General features: G+C 37.6%; 1 protein-coding gene across 3 annotated transcripts in view; it reads right to left on the bottom strand.

The window, feature by feature from the left end:
- The window catches only part of stab1 (stabilin 1), a 142,397-nt gene that overhangs the window by 8,919 nt on the left and 113,022 nt on the right, over positions 1–20,456 (bottom strand). For all 3 annotated transcript variants that reach the window (XM_041783712.1, XM_041783713.1, XM_041783714.1), the window contains 6 exons: positions 18,880–19,045; positions 17,539–17,645; positions 17,289–17,408; positions 15,375–15,509; positions 15,172–15,276; positions 395–544 (listed from right to left, as the gene is read on the bottom strand). In XM_041783712.1, coding sequence (XP_041639646.1) covers positions 395–544; positions 15,172–15,276; positions 15,375–15,509; positions 17,289–17,408; positions 17,539–17,645; positions 18,880–19,045 — 783 coding nt within the window. The remainder of the gene's footprint in view (positions 1–394; positions 545–15,171; positions 15,277–15,374; positions 15,510–17,288; positions 17,409–17,538; positions 17,646–18,879; positions 19,046–20,456) is intronic.

The raw sequence follows: 20,456 nt of genomic DNA, 5'->3' as shown, positions 1-20,456 counted from the left end.
AAAAAAAAAACAAAAAAAACAGTGGGGTTATGTAACCATACTGGCCTTTTAAGGGTTAAAATATCCAAAATATAATTATTTGATATGTTTATTTCAGGCTGAAGTAGTTTTACCAGATTAACTCGTTTAAAGTGGAAAAAAATATTAATGTATCATATTTTTACAGCAATTTTTGAGAAGTGGCTGATTTCTGCTTGAAGGAACAAATTAAGTTGGATTTTAAAGGATCTCTTGAGGGTTAAGGTATAAATCTCAGCCCTGAGCAGCATAAGCATTACCCTTTGCCCCTTATCAATAACAGTATCAATACTGAGAAAAATATTCCAGTTTTCACCTGCAGGTCATCAAATCAATGCTTTCTATATGTGTGTGTTTTCGTCTGTGTGTTTCTCACTCTGAAGTAGTGGAAGCGGAAGGCGTCCGTCTTGTGTTTGAAGACGTAGTAGCCAAGGACAGCCAGCACACATGCCAACAGTAGACACACCACGATGGCAGACAATGTTCCACTGGAGTGGGTGTGGCTTCGTGATGAAAAATGGGAGTTCTGGAGATGACAGGTATAACAAACACACACAGTTATGCATTTGGAGACATTCTATGTTAATCCAGTTAATCCTCACTATACAGTCTAATCTCATACATTCAACATACATCCAGTCGTTGCCCATCCAATTCTAACTGCCATGACAACATGTCAGTCTGCTGCACTGTCACCATAGAGATGGGACTCTCTGTGCTGGGTCATCACCATAAGCTGCATGACCCATTTCCCAACCTATGACTGATATCAAAAATCCATCTCAAGGAGCACAGATGGCTGAGTGGTCAAGGTGCAGCCCTGTATGTGGACAGTCTAGGTTCAAGTCCAGCCTGTGGCTACGTTCCCTCATGTCTCTCCCTTACCCCTGTGTCCGACTCTTAACACTGTCCTCCTTTACGAATAAAGGCAAACACCTAAAAATATATCTTAGTAAAAAAATAATAATCCATCTCAGGATAAACTGGAACCCTCAAATTGTGGTCACAAGCCTTTAAACAACTCTGGCAGTCACTTTTTGTAATATTTTTGCATATTAGTCCCTCCCACTTAAGATCCATTAAACAGTAAAGGAACCACCCAGAAGAGAGGTTTATCTCTTTTAACAGATTTGGCGCAGTAACAGAATTTTTGGCACAGGGTCTGATTTTAAAATTGGAAGTGTTCTGGTGTTTGTACAAATAGAATCATTTAATTTGAAATAATCAGCTGATTAATGTAGCTTCTTAACGCTGACTCTATTCTTGAGCTTCTAGACTGTAGACAATGTCAGTGCAAGGACAAGTTGGTGAAATGTGCTTTACTCCTGGCTATACTGAAAGCCTGATATAGTTGGCCAGTACTCCCAGAGACTCCTTGGTTCTAAAAGATGGGATGCACAATTAGGAGAGAGGAAATCAGCAGATTTTGTTGAAATGTTGTTCCTCTTAAGTGTCACATTAAGCAACATCTGCCAGTGGTACCACCAGCTGTAATCCTGTGTGCTCGGTAAGAACATTTTATTAAAGGTACATTTTTTCTTTCTTTAACAAATTAAGTATGGCCAAAGCTGATCCCTTTCTCTGTTCTTGAGTGGAGTCATTGGCCACTTGCCAACATCATCACATAAATAAATTTGAAGTCTTATGATTTAACGTGTTGTCCTCTCATCTCTCAATAGAAGAAGGCAGAGGAATTATCACATTATCCAGTTTGATCTGTAACAGAAGATCTTAGCACATTTTAATATCTGAACCGCTGTAATAATAAAGATTAACGTCTTGTTACCATGGAAAAACAACAGACTTCATCACTCAGTGACAGAAGTTACCAGAAATGACACCCAGAATTCATGCAAGCAATCATGGGGACTTGGAATAGGGTGCATAAATAATGTATTTCATGTCCAACTTAAAGGTACAGTTACTTTTTTCCACTGGCATAATGAGTTATATTACTCATTATTTGCTTATTTATGTATTCATGTTCTCTTTTTGAATTCATAATTAATCATCCCCAAAATCTGGTAGTGATGTCTGTGCAACTCTGAATGCAAAGAGAAATCAGGGTGCACACCGGTCTAAAAACCAACAATTTCCCTCATTTTCCACAACAGTTAAGTTAGCCTTTTTAACCTTTACTCTTTCATTTTACACCAGGATGTTGGCTTCTTATTATTTGAACAGGCAGGTCAAGTTGGAGCCATGTCTGCAGTTTGATGATATTTGAACAGCTCATTCAGACAACTCACATTTGTAATGGCTTAAACATAAATTGCTGCAGCAGAATGTAGTTTGTCTTTGATATCTAGCGACTAAGTGGATGAAAGTGAGCAGTTGTACTTGGCCAGACAAGGTGCTATCAGTGGGTCCCTAATTTTACTGTAGTGTGGAGAAAAATCGAACAATACAGTTTCATGCTCAAAATCTGAGTTTCTTGTTGTACTTTTCCACTTACACATAAATGAACCCAAACAGCCTCAACTATTTACTCTGTTTTTATCCAGACATTCTCCTACCGGCCACCTAGTATTGTCTTTGCATGAAGTCCTGAGTTAATGTCATAACTCAACAGGATGTCATTAGAAGAGTTCACTGCATGCAAGTGGGAGGGGTGGTGGTGGTTATTCCCTGCAATTTGTGTTTGGCCATAGACTGTATGCACATGACCAGAGCACATAGCACACATAGCATTGATATAAAGTCAAAACATCTCATTGTAGAATCACACAGCCGACACCATTTCTCTGCCACTTTGACACCCTTCTTTTCAAGTCTTGCCTGCATAGACCCACTGCTCTCTTTCCTCGTCAAACAGTGATAGTCTCCTGCTGTGAGGATGCATGTGTGAACAACCAGATCAAGAGGATTTCAAGAGCAGTGCCTGAAATTCTTCAGGAATCCTCAGAAGTGCATCTATAACAATGATTTCGGAAACTTGAGATCACAATAGCTTAGCTTGTTTATCAGAGCTCAGATGTTTTTTTTAAGGTTGCAATTTCTTGAGAGGATTAACCGGGTCCTAAAACACGGACCATATAATAACATGTATACAGCATTAGTAGTTTACAGCAGCAAAAATTAATAGGCTTTATTTCTCACTCTTTTGTTGACAACAACCGTCAAATTAACTTAAAAGTGTAAGAAATGGACAGACCAAGAATTTCTCAACTTACAAGTGGAATCAGCCAATCAAAGATGTAGCTGTCACACTCAAGGATTGTTGGTAATGTAGTGCTCTTGCATGAGATCATGAATAAAGTAAGTTTTTCTTAAAATGAGAGGGTGTGTCCTATCCCCCCCTTCTATATGAGGAATCTTTTCAAATTCCAGGGTAGAATTCTGGGAGTAATTTACTTTTTCAATATAAACCGAAACTGCTGGATTTATTTTGGATCAAAAGTTTGTAGCAAATTAAAACTATGAACAGAATTCTTGTAAATTGTAAAAAGAAAAAAAAAAGGCAGATTTATTATTTTTTTTTATGACTGTGAGACTTAAGACTCTCTGGTTTTATAGAATCATGAAAGTAAAAACTTCCCTATAATCAATGAAATCGGGCTTTAAAAAAACTCCCTCTAAGTTAGATATTATTTTACTGAACTTCTGTGAGACTGGAGTATTTTGACGTGTTGTTGTTTTTGCTGGACTCCAGGCTGTGAGTGTTGTTGAGGACTCAGTGACCTAGTGTAGCTGTGTGATAACCTGATGACTCAAAGAAACAACAAAACAGCAACACAGGGCATCTTAACCCTTAAAGCTCCACTTGATCTCCACTCTGACAATATTTAGAGAAAAATCTTGGGATTTAGGGGATTTTTAATACACCACGTTCCACATTATTATGCAAATGATATTTTTCTCTGATTTTCCTAAATATTAATGCAAATGCTAGTCAGAATATTTTTCAAGTCATCAGCCATTAGAGCATAATTCAAATGTTTTTGAACAAACTTCATAATGACAAAAATTACTTTTCAAAAAATAAAAACCTCAAAATGCACTGTTCCACATTATTAAGCACAACAGCTTTTTAAAACATTTTATAGGTTGTAAAGAACTGAAAATGGTCATTTGTAGAAATTGCAGCAACAGGGGGTCATATTTACTGAAATCAAAGCTATTTCAATCAAAAACATCTTAACAGGACAACTCCATGTTAACACAGGAGCCCTTCTTTGATATCACCTTCACTATTCTTGCATCCATTGAACTTGTGAGTTTTTGGAGAGTTTCAGCTAGAATTTTTTTTGCAGGATGTCAGAATATCCTCCCAGAGCTGCTGTTTTGATGTGAACTGCCTCCCACCCTCATAGATCTTTAGCTTGAGGATGCTCCAAAGGTTCTCAGTAGGGTTGAGGTCAGGGGAGGATGGGGCCACACCATGACTTTCTCTCCTATTATGCCCATAGCAGCCAATGACACAGAGGTATTCTTTGCAGCATGAGATGGAGCATTGTCATGCTTGAAGAAAATTTTGCTACAGAAGGCACTCTTTTTGTACCATGGAAGAAAGTGGTCAGTCAGAAACTCTATATACTTTGCCGAGGTCATTTTCACACCTTCAGGGACCCTAAAGGGGCCTATCAGCTCTCTCCTAATGATTCCAGCCCAAACATGACTCCGCCCCCTCCTTGTTGACGTCCCTCATTGGGACATGGTGGCCATCCACCAACCATCCACTACTCCTCCATCCAGGGTTGCATGGCACTCATCAGTCAACAAAACTGTTTGAAAATGAGTCTTCATGTATTTCTGGGCCCACTGCAACCATTTCTGCTTGTGAGCACTGGTTAGGGGTGGCTGAATAGTAGGTTTATACATGACTGCAAGCCTCTGGAGGATCCTACACCTTGAAGTTGGTGGGACTCCAGAGCCACCAGCAGCTTCAAATACTTGTTTGCTGCTTTGTAATGGTATTTTAGCAGCTGCTCTCTTAATCTGATGTATTTGTCCATCAGAAACCTTCCTCATTATGTCTTTATCTGCACAAACCCGTCTGTGCTCTGAATCAGCCACAAATTTCTTCACAGTACGATGATCATGCTTAATTTTTCCTGAACTATCGAATGTTTTCATTCCTTGTCCAAGGCATTACACTATTTGACACTTTACAGCAGCAGAGATCCTTTTTCTTTCCCATATTGCTGAAACCTGTGGCCTGCTTAATAATGTGGAACATGTGGAAAAGTGCATTTTGAGGTTTTTATTTAAAAAAAAATATTTATCATTATGAAGTTTTTTCAAAAACATTTGAATTATACTCTAACTGTTGATGACTTGAAAAATATTATGACTGTCATTTGCATTGATATTAAGAAAATCAGAGAAAAACGTTGTTTGCATAATAATGTGGAACGCGGTGTAGTCTTCTGCAATCTGGAAGCCCTTCCTTTCACTGCAGAAAAATACAGTGCCTGTAAGAAGTATTTCATTCATTTTATAAATCAACCATGGTCAATATAATTTGGCTTTTTGGCAATAAACAAAAAAAACAAAAAACCCTCTTTAATGTCAAATTGAAAACTGATTTCTAATAAGTAATGCCAGTTACACAAAAATATGCAATGTCCAACCAATTGGCACTCACAATTAGTGAGTGCAGTGAATGTGTCTTAAGTGACTGTAGTATAAAGACACCTGTGTTTGGAAGGTCTAGTTACTGGTTAATCAGTATTCCTGGCTACCATTACACCATGAAGACAAAAGAACACTCTAAGCAACTCTGAGAAAAGGTTATTGGAAAATTTATGTCCCCACTGTGAAGCATGTCTGTAAGAGAACTACAGCTTGGGAGAAGATTTATTTTCTAGAGTAAATCTTCCAGATTACCTGTACTACCATTGGTAGGTTTCTGTGTCTCATAGGCCACACCTTTTAAGAAACGATTTTACAAAGCAGATGTCTGATTTCAAGCCATAACATCTGATTTATCAGTTTGGTCCAAATGTCAGAAATAACACCAGTACTGATGTGTTTTTTTTAGTGTACAGTCAGATACTTCCATTTACAATTAAAAATGTTCAAGTGGTAACCACCTCTTTAAAGAGTTTTTTGGTCATTTTTATTTGTCAAAAAAGCCAAATTATAATGATCATGATTGATTTATAAAATCATTATATAGGTAAATTATCCAAGGGGGTTAATATTTTTTATAGGCACTGTAAAAGTGCATCTATTAAAAAAATCTGTTCTGTGTTTATTATTAAACATGAACACTATCTTAATAAAGTACAAAAAGTTAATTAAAAAAATGTTAGATATATTTATTACTATTATTATTATATAGCATCTATTAGACAAGATGGCTAAAGAGAGAGAGGAGTAACGGCGAGAGAGTTGGGAAGACGAGCACTAACAACACATGAACTTGGATTCAAACCTGCGACCAGTGCATTGAGAACTGGAGACTTCATGTGTAGGTGCATGCACTACTAGCTGAGCTAAACTGGCTAACAACACATTGATGTATTTATATACAAACTTTTATTTTAAAACTTGTACATAGTCTAGATTCATTTCAGATAAAGTGAACTATTTTATGCCTTTTACTCTGTAATTCTGATGATTATGGCTCAGGCTGATGATATACTTGATTATTCCCCTTGCATTTTTGTATGTCCAGCTTGTAAAAGTATTTTTGTAAATACACAGGTGTGTTACTGTAGAAAACTTCTAGAGACAAGAAAACTAGATGTATACAACTCCCTGTGTGGGATGTGAACTACAAGCCTGGAGACACTCGAGGAGGTTACTATAATGTTGGTTCTGAGATCAGAACTCACTATAGTAACCTGAAAAACTCCTTGTTCTACACATGAATGCAAAGCTCCCAGTGTAACCGTTTAATTAGTGACTTTGTTAATTAGTGACACTAAGTTGACTGTGTTCATATTGTTTCAGAAACAGAGTCCTTGAATGTGTCTGTATTTTTCATTATTAATTTAAAAATGTTCTCATCAGCAGTGTATTTAATGAGAAAAAAAAAAGTTGAAAATCACCAGTTTACACAGTCACTGGTTGAACTGAAACAGTGAACAGTGATTCATCATTTTGAAGATTTAAATATTGACTCTTAAAACAAAATTTATCTGTTGCCATCTGGTTTGGCAGACATGTTTGTTTCTGTGCTGAGAAAATAAAACATTGTAAAGATGTTGAGAATATGGACTTGATTCATCGGGTTGTCTTTAAAAAGAAAAGAGATGGGTGGGAAAAAAGTTCAAGACACTTAGTTTGTGTTTTTAAGAAACAACAAACTAAAAGATTGAGCGGGAAAAACCCTTAAAAAAGGTTAAATGTATGAGATCAAAAACGACTGAACTACCGCTCGCACCGTACCCTCGCGCCCAGAAAGCCCGGAGACCGAGAAAGACCAAGGGTGATCATCGCTAAATTACACTATGATGGGGACGCCGTTGAGATCCTGAGAAGAGCCCGGGATAAAGCTCCCTTGACCTACAATGGAAAGCGGATTGCCATCTACCCCGACTACACCCCCGGCGTTGCCAAAGCCAGAGCCGCATTCACGGACATACGGAAAGCACTACGAGGACGGAAAGGGGTTCGCTTTGGACTACTTTTCCCAGCAAGGCTCAGGATTTCGCACGAAAACGAAGAAAAGGAGTTTCTTGATCCTCGAAAAGCTATGGACTATGTCCAGAAGGTTGTTATTCCAGCTACAGAGCCTGAGAATTGAGCATATCTCTTGGTATGTTGGTGCAATATAGAGGTAACACATTGCTTAATGTTGTGCTAAGGAGTCATTTTTGCTTTCTTTTATGTATATCTCAGTCTCAGAGAGAGGTGTGTTTAATATCCAGCGTATTTGATTTAATGATAACCCCTTTCAGAGTATCAGCGAGGCACTGATTGTCCTTTCATCAATGCTTTTACTGCCTATGTCATGTTTTTTTGTAAATGACAAAGTGAAAAGGACACTATACATATCCCTGCTATTATGATTTGGTTCTGCGTACTCTCTAGAGGGCTGGTCTGCCATAAAGGGCTGTTTGATATGGACAGTTATACGGTTCGGCAGGGGCTGAATTGATCAGCGAGAACCTGCTTTTTATTTTTACCTTAGCACTGCCCCAGCACAGTCAAATTTAATCAGATTGTGCACATTGCTGCTTATCTTGTGGCCCGGGACTAGATCCCACTATTTTATTGCAAGCTAAATATTGCTTCATAAGTTCCTGTGTTTTCTGTGTTCTGATCCCTATGTTCCTTTGGGATCCTGCGTTAAACATAAAAACAACAAAAGTATCACATTTTTTATCAAACAAAGTCTTTGCTTTTGTTAAGAAATTCTGGTACAGCTGTATTAAGTATTTAGGGGGTTACCTCTCTTCGCAGTCACCTAATTACCAAAAAATTTACACTTGCAGTCATGACCCAGGTGCAGAATTTTTCTCTCCGCAACCCACCTCTTCCAGCTTCAGACTTTGGAGTATAAAAGACTATCTTGTAGACAACAAGTAATGGACACACTAAATGTGGTAAGCTATAATGTTAAGGGTCTTCATAGTCCTGTAAAGAGAAAAAAAATTCTACATCAGTTGAAACAATTAAATTGCCAAATTGCATTTCTACAGGAGACCCACCTTTCTGATGGAGAACATGAAAAGTTGAAAAAGTCATGGGCAGATAAAGTCTACTATTCTTCACATCGGTCGGGGAGGAGGAGGGGAGTATCCATACTTATACACAGACAAGTTAACTTCACACAAACGTTGATACATAAAGATAAGGAGGGGAGATATGTCCTGGTTAACGGATTAATTGATGGGATAGAGGTATCTTTTCTTAATGTATACGCACCCAATGAAGATGAACCCAGCTTCATCAGGATATTGTTTAATGTAATAACCCAATACAGCATTGGACTGCTTTTAATGGGCGGCGATTTTAATTGCATCATGTCTCAGCTAATGGATCGCCAACCTGCCTCTAGAACACCTTTGTCAAAAATGAGCAAAATGCTTAAATACCTGTCCAAAGAATCAGAACTTCTAGACGTATGGAGAAGCAAATTCCCAAGAAATAAAGACTTTACATTCTACTCAAGCAGACATTTATCATACTCAAGGATTGATTATTTTTTCACTCCTAGAAGAGATCTGCATAGGATAGTAGATATTGAAATATTGCCTATTACTATTTCAGATCATACACCTATTAAATTAAAGTGGGATATAGGTTATAGATCCAATTCTAAACAATGGAGACTTAATGCTTCATTATTAAACGATAAAGAATTCATAACTTTCATAACAGCTGAGCTTAAAGAATACTTAAATATTAACACTTCATGTGAAACATCACCTCTTATACTGTGGGATTGTGCCAAAGCATACATTAGGGGCCGGATTATTTCATTTGCGTGTACTAGGAAACGAAAAAAGGAGGCCAAACAACGAGAATTGGAGGAAAAAATAAAAGAGTTGGAAAATAAACACAAACAATGCCCACTAACTAATATAAATGATCTGAAGGCAGCTCGTAGAGAACTTAACAGTTTACTATCAGAAAAAATAGAGGGAACCTTAAGGTTTACAAACCAAAGATATTACGAACATGGGAACAAGTCAAGTAGATTACTAGCATTTAGATTGAGAAAACAACAGTCGTCAAACATGGTTCAAAAAATCAAAACACAAGGCACCTTTGTTACAAAACCAGATAGAATAGCAGAGTCTTTTGCTGAATTCTACGAATCCTTGTATAAAAATACAAACACCTGCTCAGATGATAACAAACTGAAGGAATTTCTTAAAAATATTAAACTTACTGAATTGACTGAACCAACAGTTAAGAAATTGGATGAGCCAATTATGGAATGGGAGATTAAGCAAGTAATTTCAACTTTAAAAAACAATAAAAGTCCGGGACCTGATGGCTATACCAATGAGTTTTATAAAACATTCAGTCATCTATTATCCCCCCTTTTACTGAAAGCATATCATCATGCATTAGAGTCTAAAACCATGGCACCATCATGGAGAGAGGCAAATATAGTGGTCATACATAAAGAGGGTAAAGATCCTACTGAATGTCAATCTTATAGACCAATTTCACTGCTAAACACTGATTTACGCATACTGACTGCAATTTTGGCCAGACGAGTTAATCAAATAATTACTCAAATTATTCACCCGGACCAAACGGGGTTCATCACTGGAAGATATTATGGGGATAATGTTAGACGGCTGTTAAATATAATATCCCATCAAAAGGATATAAAGTCAGATTCTGTTATAATTTCTTTAGATGCCCAGAAGGCCTTCGATTGTGTGTCATGGAAATTTTTAGTGCAAACATTACAACGTTTTAGATTTGGACCTAACTTTATAAATTGGATACAAACATTGTATTCTTCACCTCAAGCTTCTGTGAAAGTTAATGGTTTTGTGTCAAAGAGATTTACATTAGAGCGTGGATGTCGGCAGGGCTGCTCTTTATCACCCCTGCTTTTTGCTATCTGTATAGAACCACTAGCCCAGCTAATCCGAGATGATGACAATGTAAAAGGTATTGTAATAGATAAGGAAGTGCATAAACTATCTCTCTATGCAGATGACGTGATATTGTATTTGACAGAACCTTCATTAACAATTCCATATGTAAAGGGGCTCATCTCTAAATTTGGGTATTATTCGGGATACAAAGTAAATGTGGATAAAACAGAGGCACTGGATATAAATAATAAAACTTCTCAAAGTGTAAAAAATCAAAGTGGTTTTAGGTGGCCTGTTAAAGGTATAAAATACCTTGGTATATTTATCCCCCCATCTTTATTGAATTTATATGATGCTAATTATAGTAAACTAATTCGTTGTATTAATAATGATTTAGAAAGATGGTCTATGCTCTCTCTCTTGGGTCGTATTGAAAGTGTTCGCATGAATGTTCTGCCCAGACTGCTTTATTTATTTCAGATGCTACCTGTAGAAATTCCAAGATCTTCATTTGACCACCTGGATAAATTAATTTCAAAATTTATCTGGCAAAGAAAGTCCTAGAATTAGGCTTAAAACTTTGCAGTTAAGTAAGTCAGACGGGGGTCTTAAACTCCCAAACCTGAAGTACTATTTCTGGGCTGCTCAAATGAGGCCTCTGATAGTATGGATGCTAAATGACACAAATACTCGCTGGATTAATATCGAGAAAAGTATGTGCCCAGAGCCTTTACATATTTTGCCTTTCTTAGATGCTCCTGTAAAAGAATTAGTACATTGGACCAAAATTACTATCAGAATCTGGAACAAAATAAAGGTAGCCTTTGGCTTGCCTAAATGCATATCATCATTAACAAGTATTGGTCTTATGAAGACCTTTACACCAAATAATTTAGATGATGGCTTCAAAAGGTGGTCAGAGTATGGGTTGTCTTATCTGCATCAACTATTTGATGTGGGTGATCTTAAAACATTTGAACAACTGAAAAATGAATTTGATCTTCCCAGGACAAATTTTTTCAGGTACTTGCAGTTAAGAACCTTTGTAAAAACACAAAAGGAGCTGGATAAACTCATAAAACCTACCCCTTTAGAAAAGTTTCTTATTCTAATACAAAAGGGGAAGGAAAACAATAAGAAAATAATCTGTAAATTATATGATATATTTCTGACTATGACCCTAAGCAGTTCTTTGGAGGTGAGGCGGAGATGGGAGGCGGAAATAAATATAACTTTATCGGAAGATGATTGGAAGGAAGTGTGTACTGAAGCACATTTAGTTACAAACTCAAACACGTGGAGGGAATTTAAATGGAAAATGATCATTAGATTTTTTAGGACTCCAGATTTGACTTCACAAATGTTTCAGACACAGTCCAGCTCCTGTTGGAGAAACTGTGGAGCATACGTTGCCAATTACACTCATATATTTTGGACATGTCCTAAACTCTGTCTGTTTTGGAGGGAGATATTTGATGCATTAAAGGAAATTTTTCAACAGGACATTCCACAGGATCCCAGAGTAGCACTGCTAGGGGTCACACCCGGGGGTCTGAATGGGAGATCCAAAAAATACTTGTTAAACATACTATTTACAGCAGCCCTTAAGTGTATAACCATAAGATGGATGAAACCAGACCCACCCACTTATAATATATGGATGCAAAAAGTCTGGGATATCTATCAAATGGAACAAATCACTTACCTATTAAGACTCCAAAAAGACATTTTTACCTCACGTTGGAAACCTGTTATGGCTTTACTTTTACAGTAAAGATGCAGTTTCTTTGTACCGATCCATTGTATGTGTCGCGTGCTACTCTGCTTTACAATCATTGTGCCATATTATTTTAAATTTAATACTGCACCTTACACCTGGACTTTCTAGATTATGATATGTGATGAGGGGTTTCCTTTTATTTTCGTTTTGTTTTGTTTGTTTGACTAAAAGGGATTCTACTCTTCTTTATTGTTTAATTTTACTCATATGCTTAAGTGCACAGGTGTGCATTTATGGTTATAAGTATATGCTCTTGAGTAGGTGTGTCTGGCTGCATATATACATATGTTTATGTTTGACCATTTCTTTAAATCTTTTATTTCTCTTTTTCTTTGTTTATTCCATAAGGAATTGATTAATGTGATGGGTACTAATACTATACAGCTGGAAGAGAAGGACATGTCTATATTGTACTGTTGTTGATTGAAAAATAAATAAAAAATAAGTTCCAAAAAAAAAAAACGACTGAACTGTCTACTCTCAGTGTGTGAAGGGGAAGGGGACAGGGGAAGATAAGATGAACATGATTTATTAGGAAGAATAAAATAATTGTTATTAGGCTGCCCAGACGCTTCAGATTTGTTACGATCTGTTCTTCATGAATATTGATCAGAGCTGTGATGTTATCAGTGTGCATACTCAGCTGATTGAATCTTCATATCCTCAACGACTAAATACAGCCATCTGCTCTCTGTTGCTTAGCAACAACCGAGAGATCATCCTATTAGAATGCATCACAGACCAAACAGGGCTAGCCGCCATAGCTCCTCCTTGTGGCCGTCATAATAAATGCAGAAGTGTACGATACGGCGAAGATTTCTTTTCACAGTTAGCTTTAGCCATCTTTGTATTTATTCTATTCTATAACTCGTGGGGCTGTGTTGCCATGGCTGTGTGCTACCTCTGCCATGAAGGGGCTGTGGTTAATGTAAACATGGCATCTTTAGTGTCAACTAAAAGGCCAAACTTTTTGTAGCAGTAGTGTACTTTGCAGAAGGTTTATCTTCCAAATGTATTCATATATCATTTCATTATATGATGGTGCACAAATGTATGTAGGCAAAGGTGTAGTCAATCTGTATCGCGACACAAAAACTGGTATTGGAACATCTCTAGTTGGAAGCATAATTTCTAAGTTCAAAGTTACAGGAACAGTGGTTCCACTACCTGGACAGGGCAGAAAAAGGAAGCTATCAATGGCTACAACCAGATATCCGAGAAGGCAGGTTGTGGAAAAACCCTCAAGTGACTGCAAAATACCTCCAGCAAAACTTGGGTGGCATGGACTGGAGGACTGAGGTTTCAGTGAGTACAATAAGGCGTGTACTGAATAGAGGGTTTTCATGCCATAACTCCAAGACATACGCCACTACTGAACCAAAGCACAAGAAAAGTCAGCTCCAATATGCTTAAAATCATAGAAATAAGCCACAGAGGTTTTGGGATCCTGTTCTGTGTAGCAGTGAAACAAAAACTGGAACTTTTTGGCACAGTGGATCAGCGGTATGTCTGGAGGAAGAAGAATGAAGCATACGCTATATAGAACAATTTGCCCACAGTTAAGCATGGCGGTGGCTTGGTGATGCTCTGGGGCTGCTTTGCGTCCTCTGGCACTGAAAATGTGCAGCATGTGGAAGGCAAGATGGATCCATTGAAGTATCAGAAAATCCTAGGAGTAAACGTCATGCCGTCTGTGAGGAAACTGAAGCTTGGGTGTCATTGGACCTTCCAACAAGATTCCAAGCCTACCTCAAATTCCACCAAGGCTTGGTTGCAGAAGAAGTCCTGGAAGATTCTAAAATGGCTATCACAGTTGCCTGACCTGAACCCAACTGAAAATCTCTGGTGGGATTTGAAGAAGGCCGTTGCAGCATGCAGACCAAAGGATATTACGGAACTGGAGGCCATGGCACATGAGGAATAGGCTAAGATTCCTCAGGGGACCTGCCAGAAGCTGGTGTCTGGCTATGCATCTGCTTTGCAGCAGGTCATTGAAGCAAAAGGGTACTCCAGTAAGTACTAAAGATGCTTGTCATGAAGGAGTTCAATAATTTGATAGTGGAGAAGAAATCACAAGTTGCATTTTCAGTTGAATTTGGGGAAACCACTTAAAGCATTAGTTGTGTTGAGCTTTTTTACTTCCTTTAGTTTGATTTATCACAGAAGCAAAAAGTCAGTAAATGTTGACAGTAAACCTGATTTGCAATAGGGGTTGTAAAAATTTTGATTGCAACTGTAGAGGTCACTTTAACCTCTGTCTGTCCAGCTCAATTTTACTTGTGCAATGTAAGCACTCAGATTGTGCCTGACCACCGGACCATATAGTGTGAGCCCAAAAATTGCGAGTATTGCTTGCATTGTTGTAAACCATGCCAAATCACCATGACTTGCATAGCACCGGTTTTAAATCACAGCGCACATCAGGCCTAAGGCAAGTTCATGAAAAATCAGGGCCTGAATGAAAAAATAAATTAGGATTTTTGTAGGGATGCACAATATTAGATTTTTAGTCCTTAAAACACACTTTAAAGTGTAAGGAATGATTATGAATAAAGAAAAAGGCTTCAGCTGATGTAGGTCTGTTGGTTCATCCTAAAACTCCTCTAACTTACTTGTTCATAGAGTCAATATTTACAGCTGAAATAGGCAAATTTTTTACAGCCAAAATAGTTGTTGTAAATATCATCAACAGTTTTTAAGGTTCTCTACTGATGTGATATGCTAATAATATTGCACATCCTTAACTTTACTTGGATGGGTGTTGACACCATTTAGCTGATGTCACATTGGCTTTAGCTAGGAATGAGCTCCATGTGGCTTAAATCAGGGTATATTGGTGACATGTTGGTACAGAATCTTAGAAAGAAGTTGCTCTGGTTGTCACTCATAGCTCTGGTTCAAACCAACTGCACTCACTGAAGGAGGCGGTGCTGTTAGTGGAGCCTCAATGACGTGGATGATCCCATTTATAGCAGGTATGTCCCAGTCCAGCAGCAACCGCTTGTTCACTAGTTTGACGCTCTGAGGAGATATCAATTAAAAACATTTAAATACTCTTATAAAGTCCCATTTTGTATGTGTTTGGAATGTATGCAACTAGTAGGTGTGTGTTTTCTGACCTCGTTTTTGCCATGGGTAACTGTCAGGTTAAACCCAAGCCTGGATATGATGACTTCGTTGTGTTTCAGATCCTTAAATGGTCGTCTGCTGCTATCTGCTGAGATGTGATACTCAAGATCTCTACCTGACAGAGTCTTAACACACAAACACAATTCAAACACAGATATTAGATTTCATTAAAAAGCTTCACTTCAGTGAAGGCTGTATTTTGTTATTCCATTTATTCTTAGTCATTTCCTTACAGTTTTGAATAGAAATATCTCTGATTTCCTTGGGATCAGGGTTTCTGTACACTTTACTTTACAAATTTAAGCCTTTTGAAAATGTTTTAAAGACTCTGTCAGAAAAATTACCACAATTTTTGCACCTCACAGCATTGTACTTTTTGGGTTTCCTTACCAACCATTTTCAGTCATTTCTACCTTGGAGTCAAGTTTCTTCAAACTTGCATTAGCACATTTCCGCCCCTCTTGTATCCATGGTTTGCTATTGTGTATGTAATAGGTTGCCTTAAATGTTGTGATTTGTCAAGTGGATAAGCAAATACTTAAAAATGTTTAATACAAAATTCTTGTGACGCTACCAAGGCAGTGCAGATTTGATAAAGTATTAAGATGTGGCTCAATAACAGTGAGAACTTAAGTTTCACACCTCTCAGAAAGTGAGGAGTAAGGGCCAATCCCATTTCTACCCCTTAACCCTTGCTCTTAGCCCTTCCTCTTCATCTACCCTTGCCCCTTGAAACAGAGTGGTAAAGGGCAGGGGTGAAAACCTTCCCTTAAGAAATGAGATGCCACTTGATTGCTGTTCATTATAACAGATTGCAGATAAACAACGGCATCATCGGAGGTGACAATAAAGCTTAGACCATCTATATATATATTTATTTATACAGTTAATAGCCCTTGTTTACATGTGAACATACTGAAAATACAATAAACTTCCATCCCAGTGGCTAAAGAGTGAATATATAAGAAAACACAACTGTTTTGTTTTCTTTAATAAATGCTGAAATTATTTTTACATTTATGCACCTGCTTCGTAGTCCATTTTGCCATTTTGCAATTGAACGCAGTGCATGGTGGGAATTCATCATAGCCCTTGGTTTCAAGTGTGGTCCTGGAAAATCTTCATTTCAAAGGCTATGTTGCCCTTGGCCCTAGCCCTCAATTCAAAAGGGAATTGGGATACCCCTTCACCTGACGTGAATGCGCAAAACCAAGGGGAAATGCTAAGATAAGGGCTAAGGGGTAGAAATCAGATCAACCCTAAGACTCTTTAAGATTCTTATTTTTATAAATCAACTGTAAGACTTTAAAGACATGTCAGGATCCACCAGAACCTGGTGAGCTGAGCAACTTGTCTGCTGGGGGTCTATTTGCTGTCATTGTTTCTGCATGCTGAGAATTAAACTACAACACCATAGTTAACCTCTCAGCATACAATAACAAAGCTGCACAGAAACACCACACTGCAAAAAGGCTGCATCTTGTCTACCAGTGTGACCACTGTACAGGTTTTACAGATATTTAATAATGTAAAAATGTAAAGATGTTGAGACCAATTAATTTCTTTGTTGTCTCTGCTGTACTCACTTTTTGTTGTGCTCTCTCTACACTTTACAAGTGTAAAAATCTTGTCTAAGGAAGAAATAATCATTCACTCTTCTTGCACTGTTAGATGTAGTTCACTATTTAAGGGTAGCAGTTACGTTAGTGGCTGATAATGTTTATATACAGACCAAATGGTGACTAAAATAACTCTAAAATACTACAGAAAAAAATTGTTTTGTTGTTTTAAATACATAGAAATGATAAAGTCAGTAAAAATGAAATTAGTCTGTATCTAATTTATGTATGCATGTACAAAAAGTGTAGTTAATAGCTTATTAGTGAAGAGTTAGGGTCTCTTACCTTGTTTGGGGTAAAGCCGCCGTTATGAGGAACAAACAGTGTGACCTCAGACTTCTTTTGAGACAGAAAGTCAACCAGCTGTTTGCCCAAATTGGACGAGCCACTGTAGTCCAACAAAAACTACAGAAAGAATGTTCAATGGATGGTTAGGAGACACCTATTGGTTAGATTAAGGAATTACTACACACATTTTTGTTTAGCATTGTGTTGTTGTCCTCTGACAACTTCAAAGTCCACTTATCAGTCTCACCTTGTAAAAAATGGAGAAGTTGCTGGACGTAGCGAGGACGCTGGTCAGCACGCCGTTACAGAAGTCTCCATTTCCAACATAACCAGAGGGACAAGTGCAGGACACATCTAAGAACACACAGAGAGTAATCTATTTTTGTTTGATTTCCTTTACTGTGTTTTCAAACCTGGGGAATGTTGAAGTCCAATGTCTCAACTCTGTTTTTGATTTGTCTTAAAAATATCTAAATATTTAAAATAGAATTTATTGAACTTCAAAATGTTTGTATCAGTTGTTGGCAGTCATGTGATCCTGATGACGCACAAATGTCATACGGGGGGCATGAAATGAAGAATAATGAATGTTAAAGTTCTACATGGACCTGCATGCTACAATAATGATCAGAAAATTTGTCACGATGCAGAACAGCCACCAGTGGCAAAAATTAGATAAAAGTAGACAAAAATGAACCAAAAATGGATTAAATTGGCAAAAATGGGCACACAAAGCGATAAAAGTGGATTAAAAAGTGGCTGAAATGGCTTCAAAGTGCAATAAATTAGGGAAATTAGGTAGGCTGGGAAGAAAAATTAATATAAACTTGCAAAAATTAGAAAACTGTGGTTAAAATGGGCAAAAATGGGTGTAAAAGGTGGCTAACAGTGGCAATAATGAGGCAAAAACAAGCAAAAAGTGGCAAGAATTGGTTTAGAAGTGACAAAAACAGGCCAAAACAAAGTGGTGGAAGGGGTATAAAATTGACATAAATGGGTTTTAAGTGGCAAAAATATGCTAAAATGGGCAAATTTGGTGTTTAAAAGTGATGAAAAAGGGTTAAAATTTGATGAAATTGGTGTAATGTGGCAACAGTGTAATTTTAAAAATATTCTTAGTTTTTTTTTAAGCAATCTGGTGACCCGCTCTCAGTGTTTTGTGACCCCCAAGGGGGTCCCAACCCCTAGGCTGACAACCACTGCTCTATACAATGATTAGTGGGCAATCAGCTTGTACAGATGGTAATAATAGTACCTTAATATTGAAGAAACAAAATATGCCTCCCTAGTTTCAACTCATCAAACCTATCATCCCCTGTTTAAGTTTATTTTCTAGGGTTTATTTGTGATCATGTTTTCAATATCTTTAATTTCAGAAATCATTAAAAAATAATCCTTTGATTGGAAAAAAGGTCAGAAATAAAACAGAAAATAATTGTAAGTGGCAGGCCTGGATTATAAATCAAACACAAACAACATCAGATTAAACAGAAGTAGTGTTGATCTGATACAAACTCCAGCAGTCCAAACATCACCATAGATAAATCAGCAGAGTAGAGCTATTTCTCTGGCTGTGCTGCTGTAGTACCTGTGAGCCTGTAGCAGTAGGCGTCGTAGTTGCTGCTTTGGTCCACAGGGTCTTTGTACAGCACCACGCCTATGTGGTTTCCTCCACATCTGACTGAGGGGAAGGTGGTAGGATATCCCACTTTACCTCCCTCCAGCCAGCCAGCCACACACAGATGCATCCCCAGCTGAGGAGAAAGAAGACAGAAAAAAATGGATCAGAAATCCCAGCATGCACTCCTGCAATCAAGACTGTAAATACTTTACGATTGATCAACTTCTCAGTGTGCTGATGTTGATTGTTGAAGAGTGACTAAACCCCAGAGTTTTGGCTGATTTTGCCACTCTCGCCTTCATGCTATTCCCATCAACCACAAAAGTTATACAGCCTATGCAGCTTTTGTCGATTTACTGTAACGACAACCCATCTGTGAAGGATTTACCACAAGAGACCCTGCTGTGAAACCATGGCATGTGCTGCAAAAAGTGTGCAAGTTATCAACCTCTATTCAGAAAAAAATGTAGTGTGATTGCAATCTCAGGCAAAACGACTACACTGCCTCCAGGCCACAGTGACCTCTATGATTGGTGGAGCCTGCTGTTACCATGGAAACCACCAGCATGGTAAACAGAAATTAAAAGCTGTTAGGAACTACAGAGAATCTGAATGGGGAAATTTACTTTCTTATCCAGAGCCGTCTAATAGTGGGACAAAAGCTGACACCACATAAATCCCCTACCTCCTGATCAGCCAATAGAATAATTTAGTTGGTAGGTTTTACCTGTAGGGCAGTTATTATGCATACTTTCGAGACAAAATATCAGAGATGCACCTGATGTGGAAAAGGGGGCCGCTTACTGTGTTAAAAATAAAAATGTAACTGATGCCACACCAATGTGTTTCCATTACCTCTTTTGGTGCAAGACTCTCACTGTGCCAACACTTTCTCTCCTCATTGAAAAAGATCAGAGTCTGTCCAACTGCCTATGGAGATGTTTGTCAACAGGGCCAATACCGAACGTTACTGACCTGTGCTTTAACCAGTGCTTAAGAGCTCCTTTGATATCCTAACGCATTTTCCCTAATGACTAAAAAGTTGTTTGCTTCCAAAAAAAAAAAAAAGTATATTTTTTAAATATAATTTTTCCACTTTGAACGAGTCAGTCTTTTAAAACTACTTCAGCCTGATATATACATATCAAATATTGTTTATATTTTTGGGATTTGCTTTGAATGGGAAAAAGTAGCGCCATCTGGTAGACAAACATAAAAAGTCTAAATTAAAATCTAGTAGTCCAAAATAAAATCCGACCATAAAGGAAGGCATTAGTTTATGTTAAGATAAAAATGGCATTTTCAATGGTTTCCAATGGGACATTTTTGTCATTTGGAACAAATATGCTGGTTTTTGTGTAGCTTGGCCATTTTAGGCTAATTTAAAGAACTGAGATGACCATCTTTTTTTTTTTTTTTTTTTTTTTTTTAAATGAATGTCATCTGGCAAATTTGAGCTATATTCATTCAACACAGCCAAAATGGCTTGAGAATAAAAAAAAAACTGAATGGCACAAAAAGTCCCTAAGATCTCTTAAAGCAGT

The sequence above is a fragment of the Cheilinus undulatus genome, linkage group 3, assembly GCF_018320785.1.
Source record: "Cheilinus undulatus linkage group 3, ASM1832078v1, whole genome shotgun sequence".
NCBI classification, from domain to species: domain Eukaryota; kingdom Metazoa; phylum Chordata; class Actinopteri; order Labriformes; family Labridae; genus Cheilinus; species Cheilinus undulatus.
The sequence above is the reverse complement of the archived record's forward strand: the minus strand, read 5'-3'. Positions and strand labels throughout refer to the sequence as shown.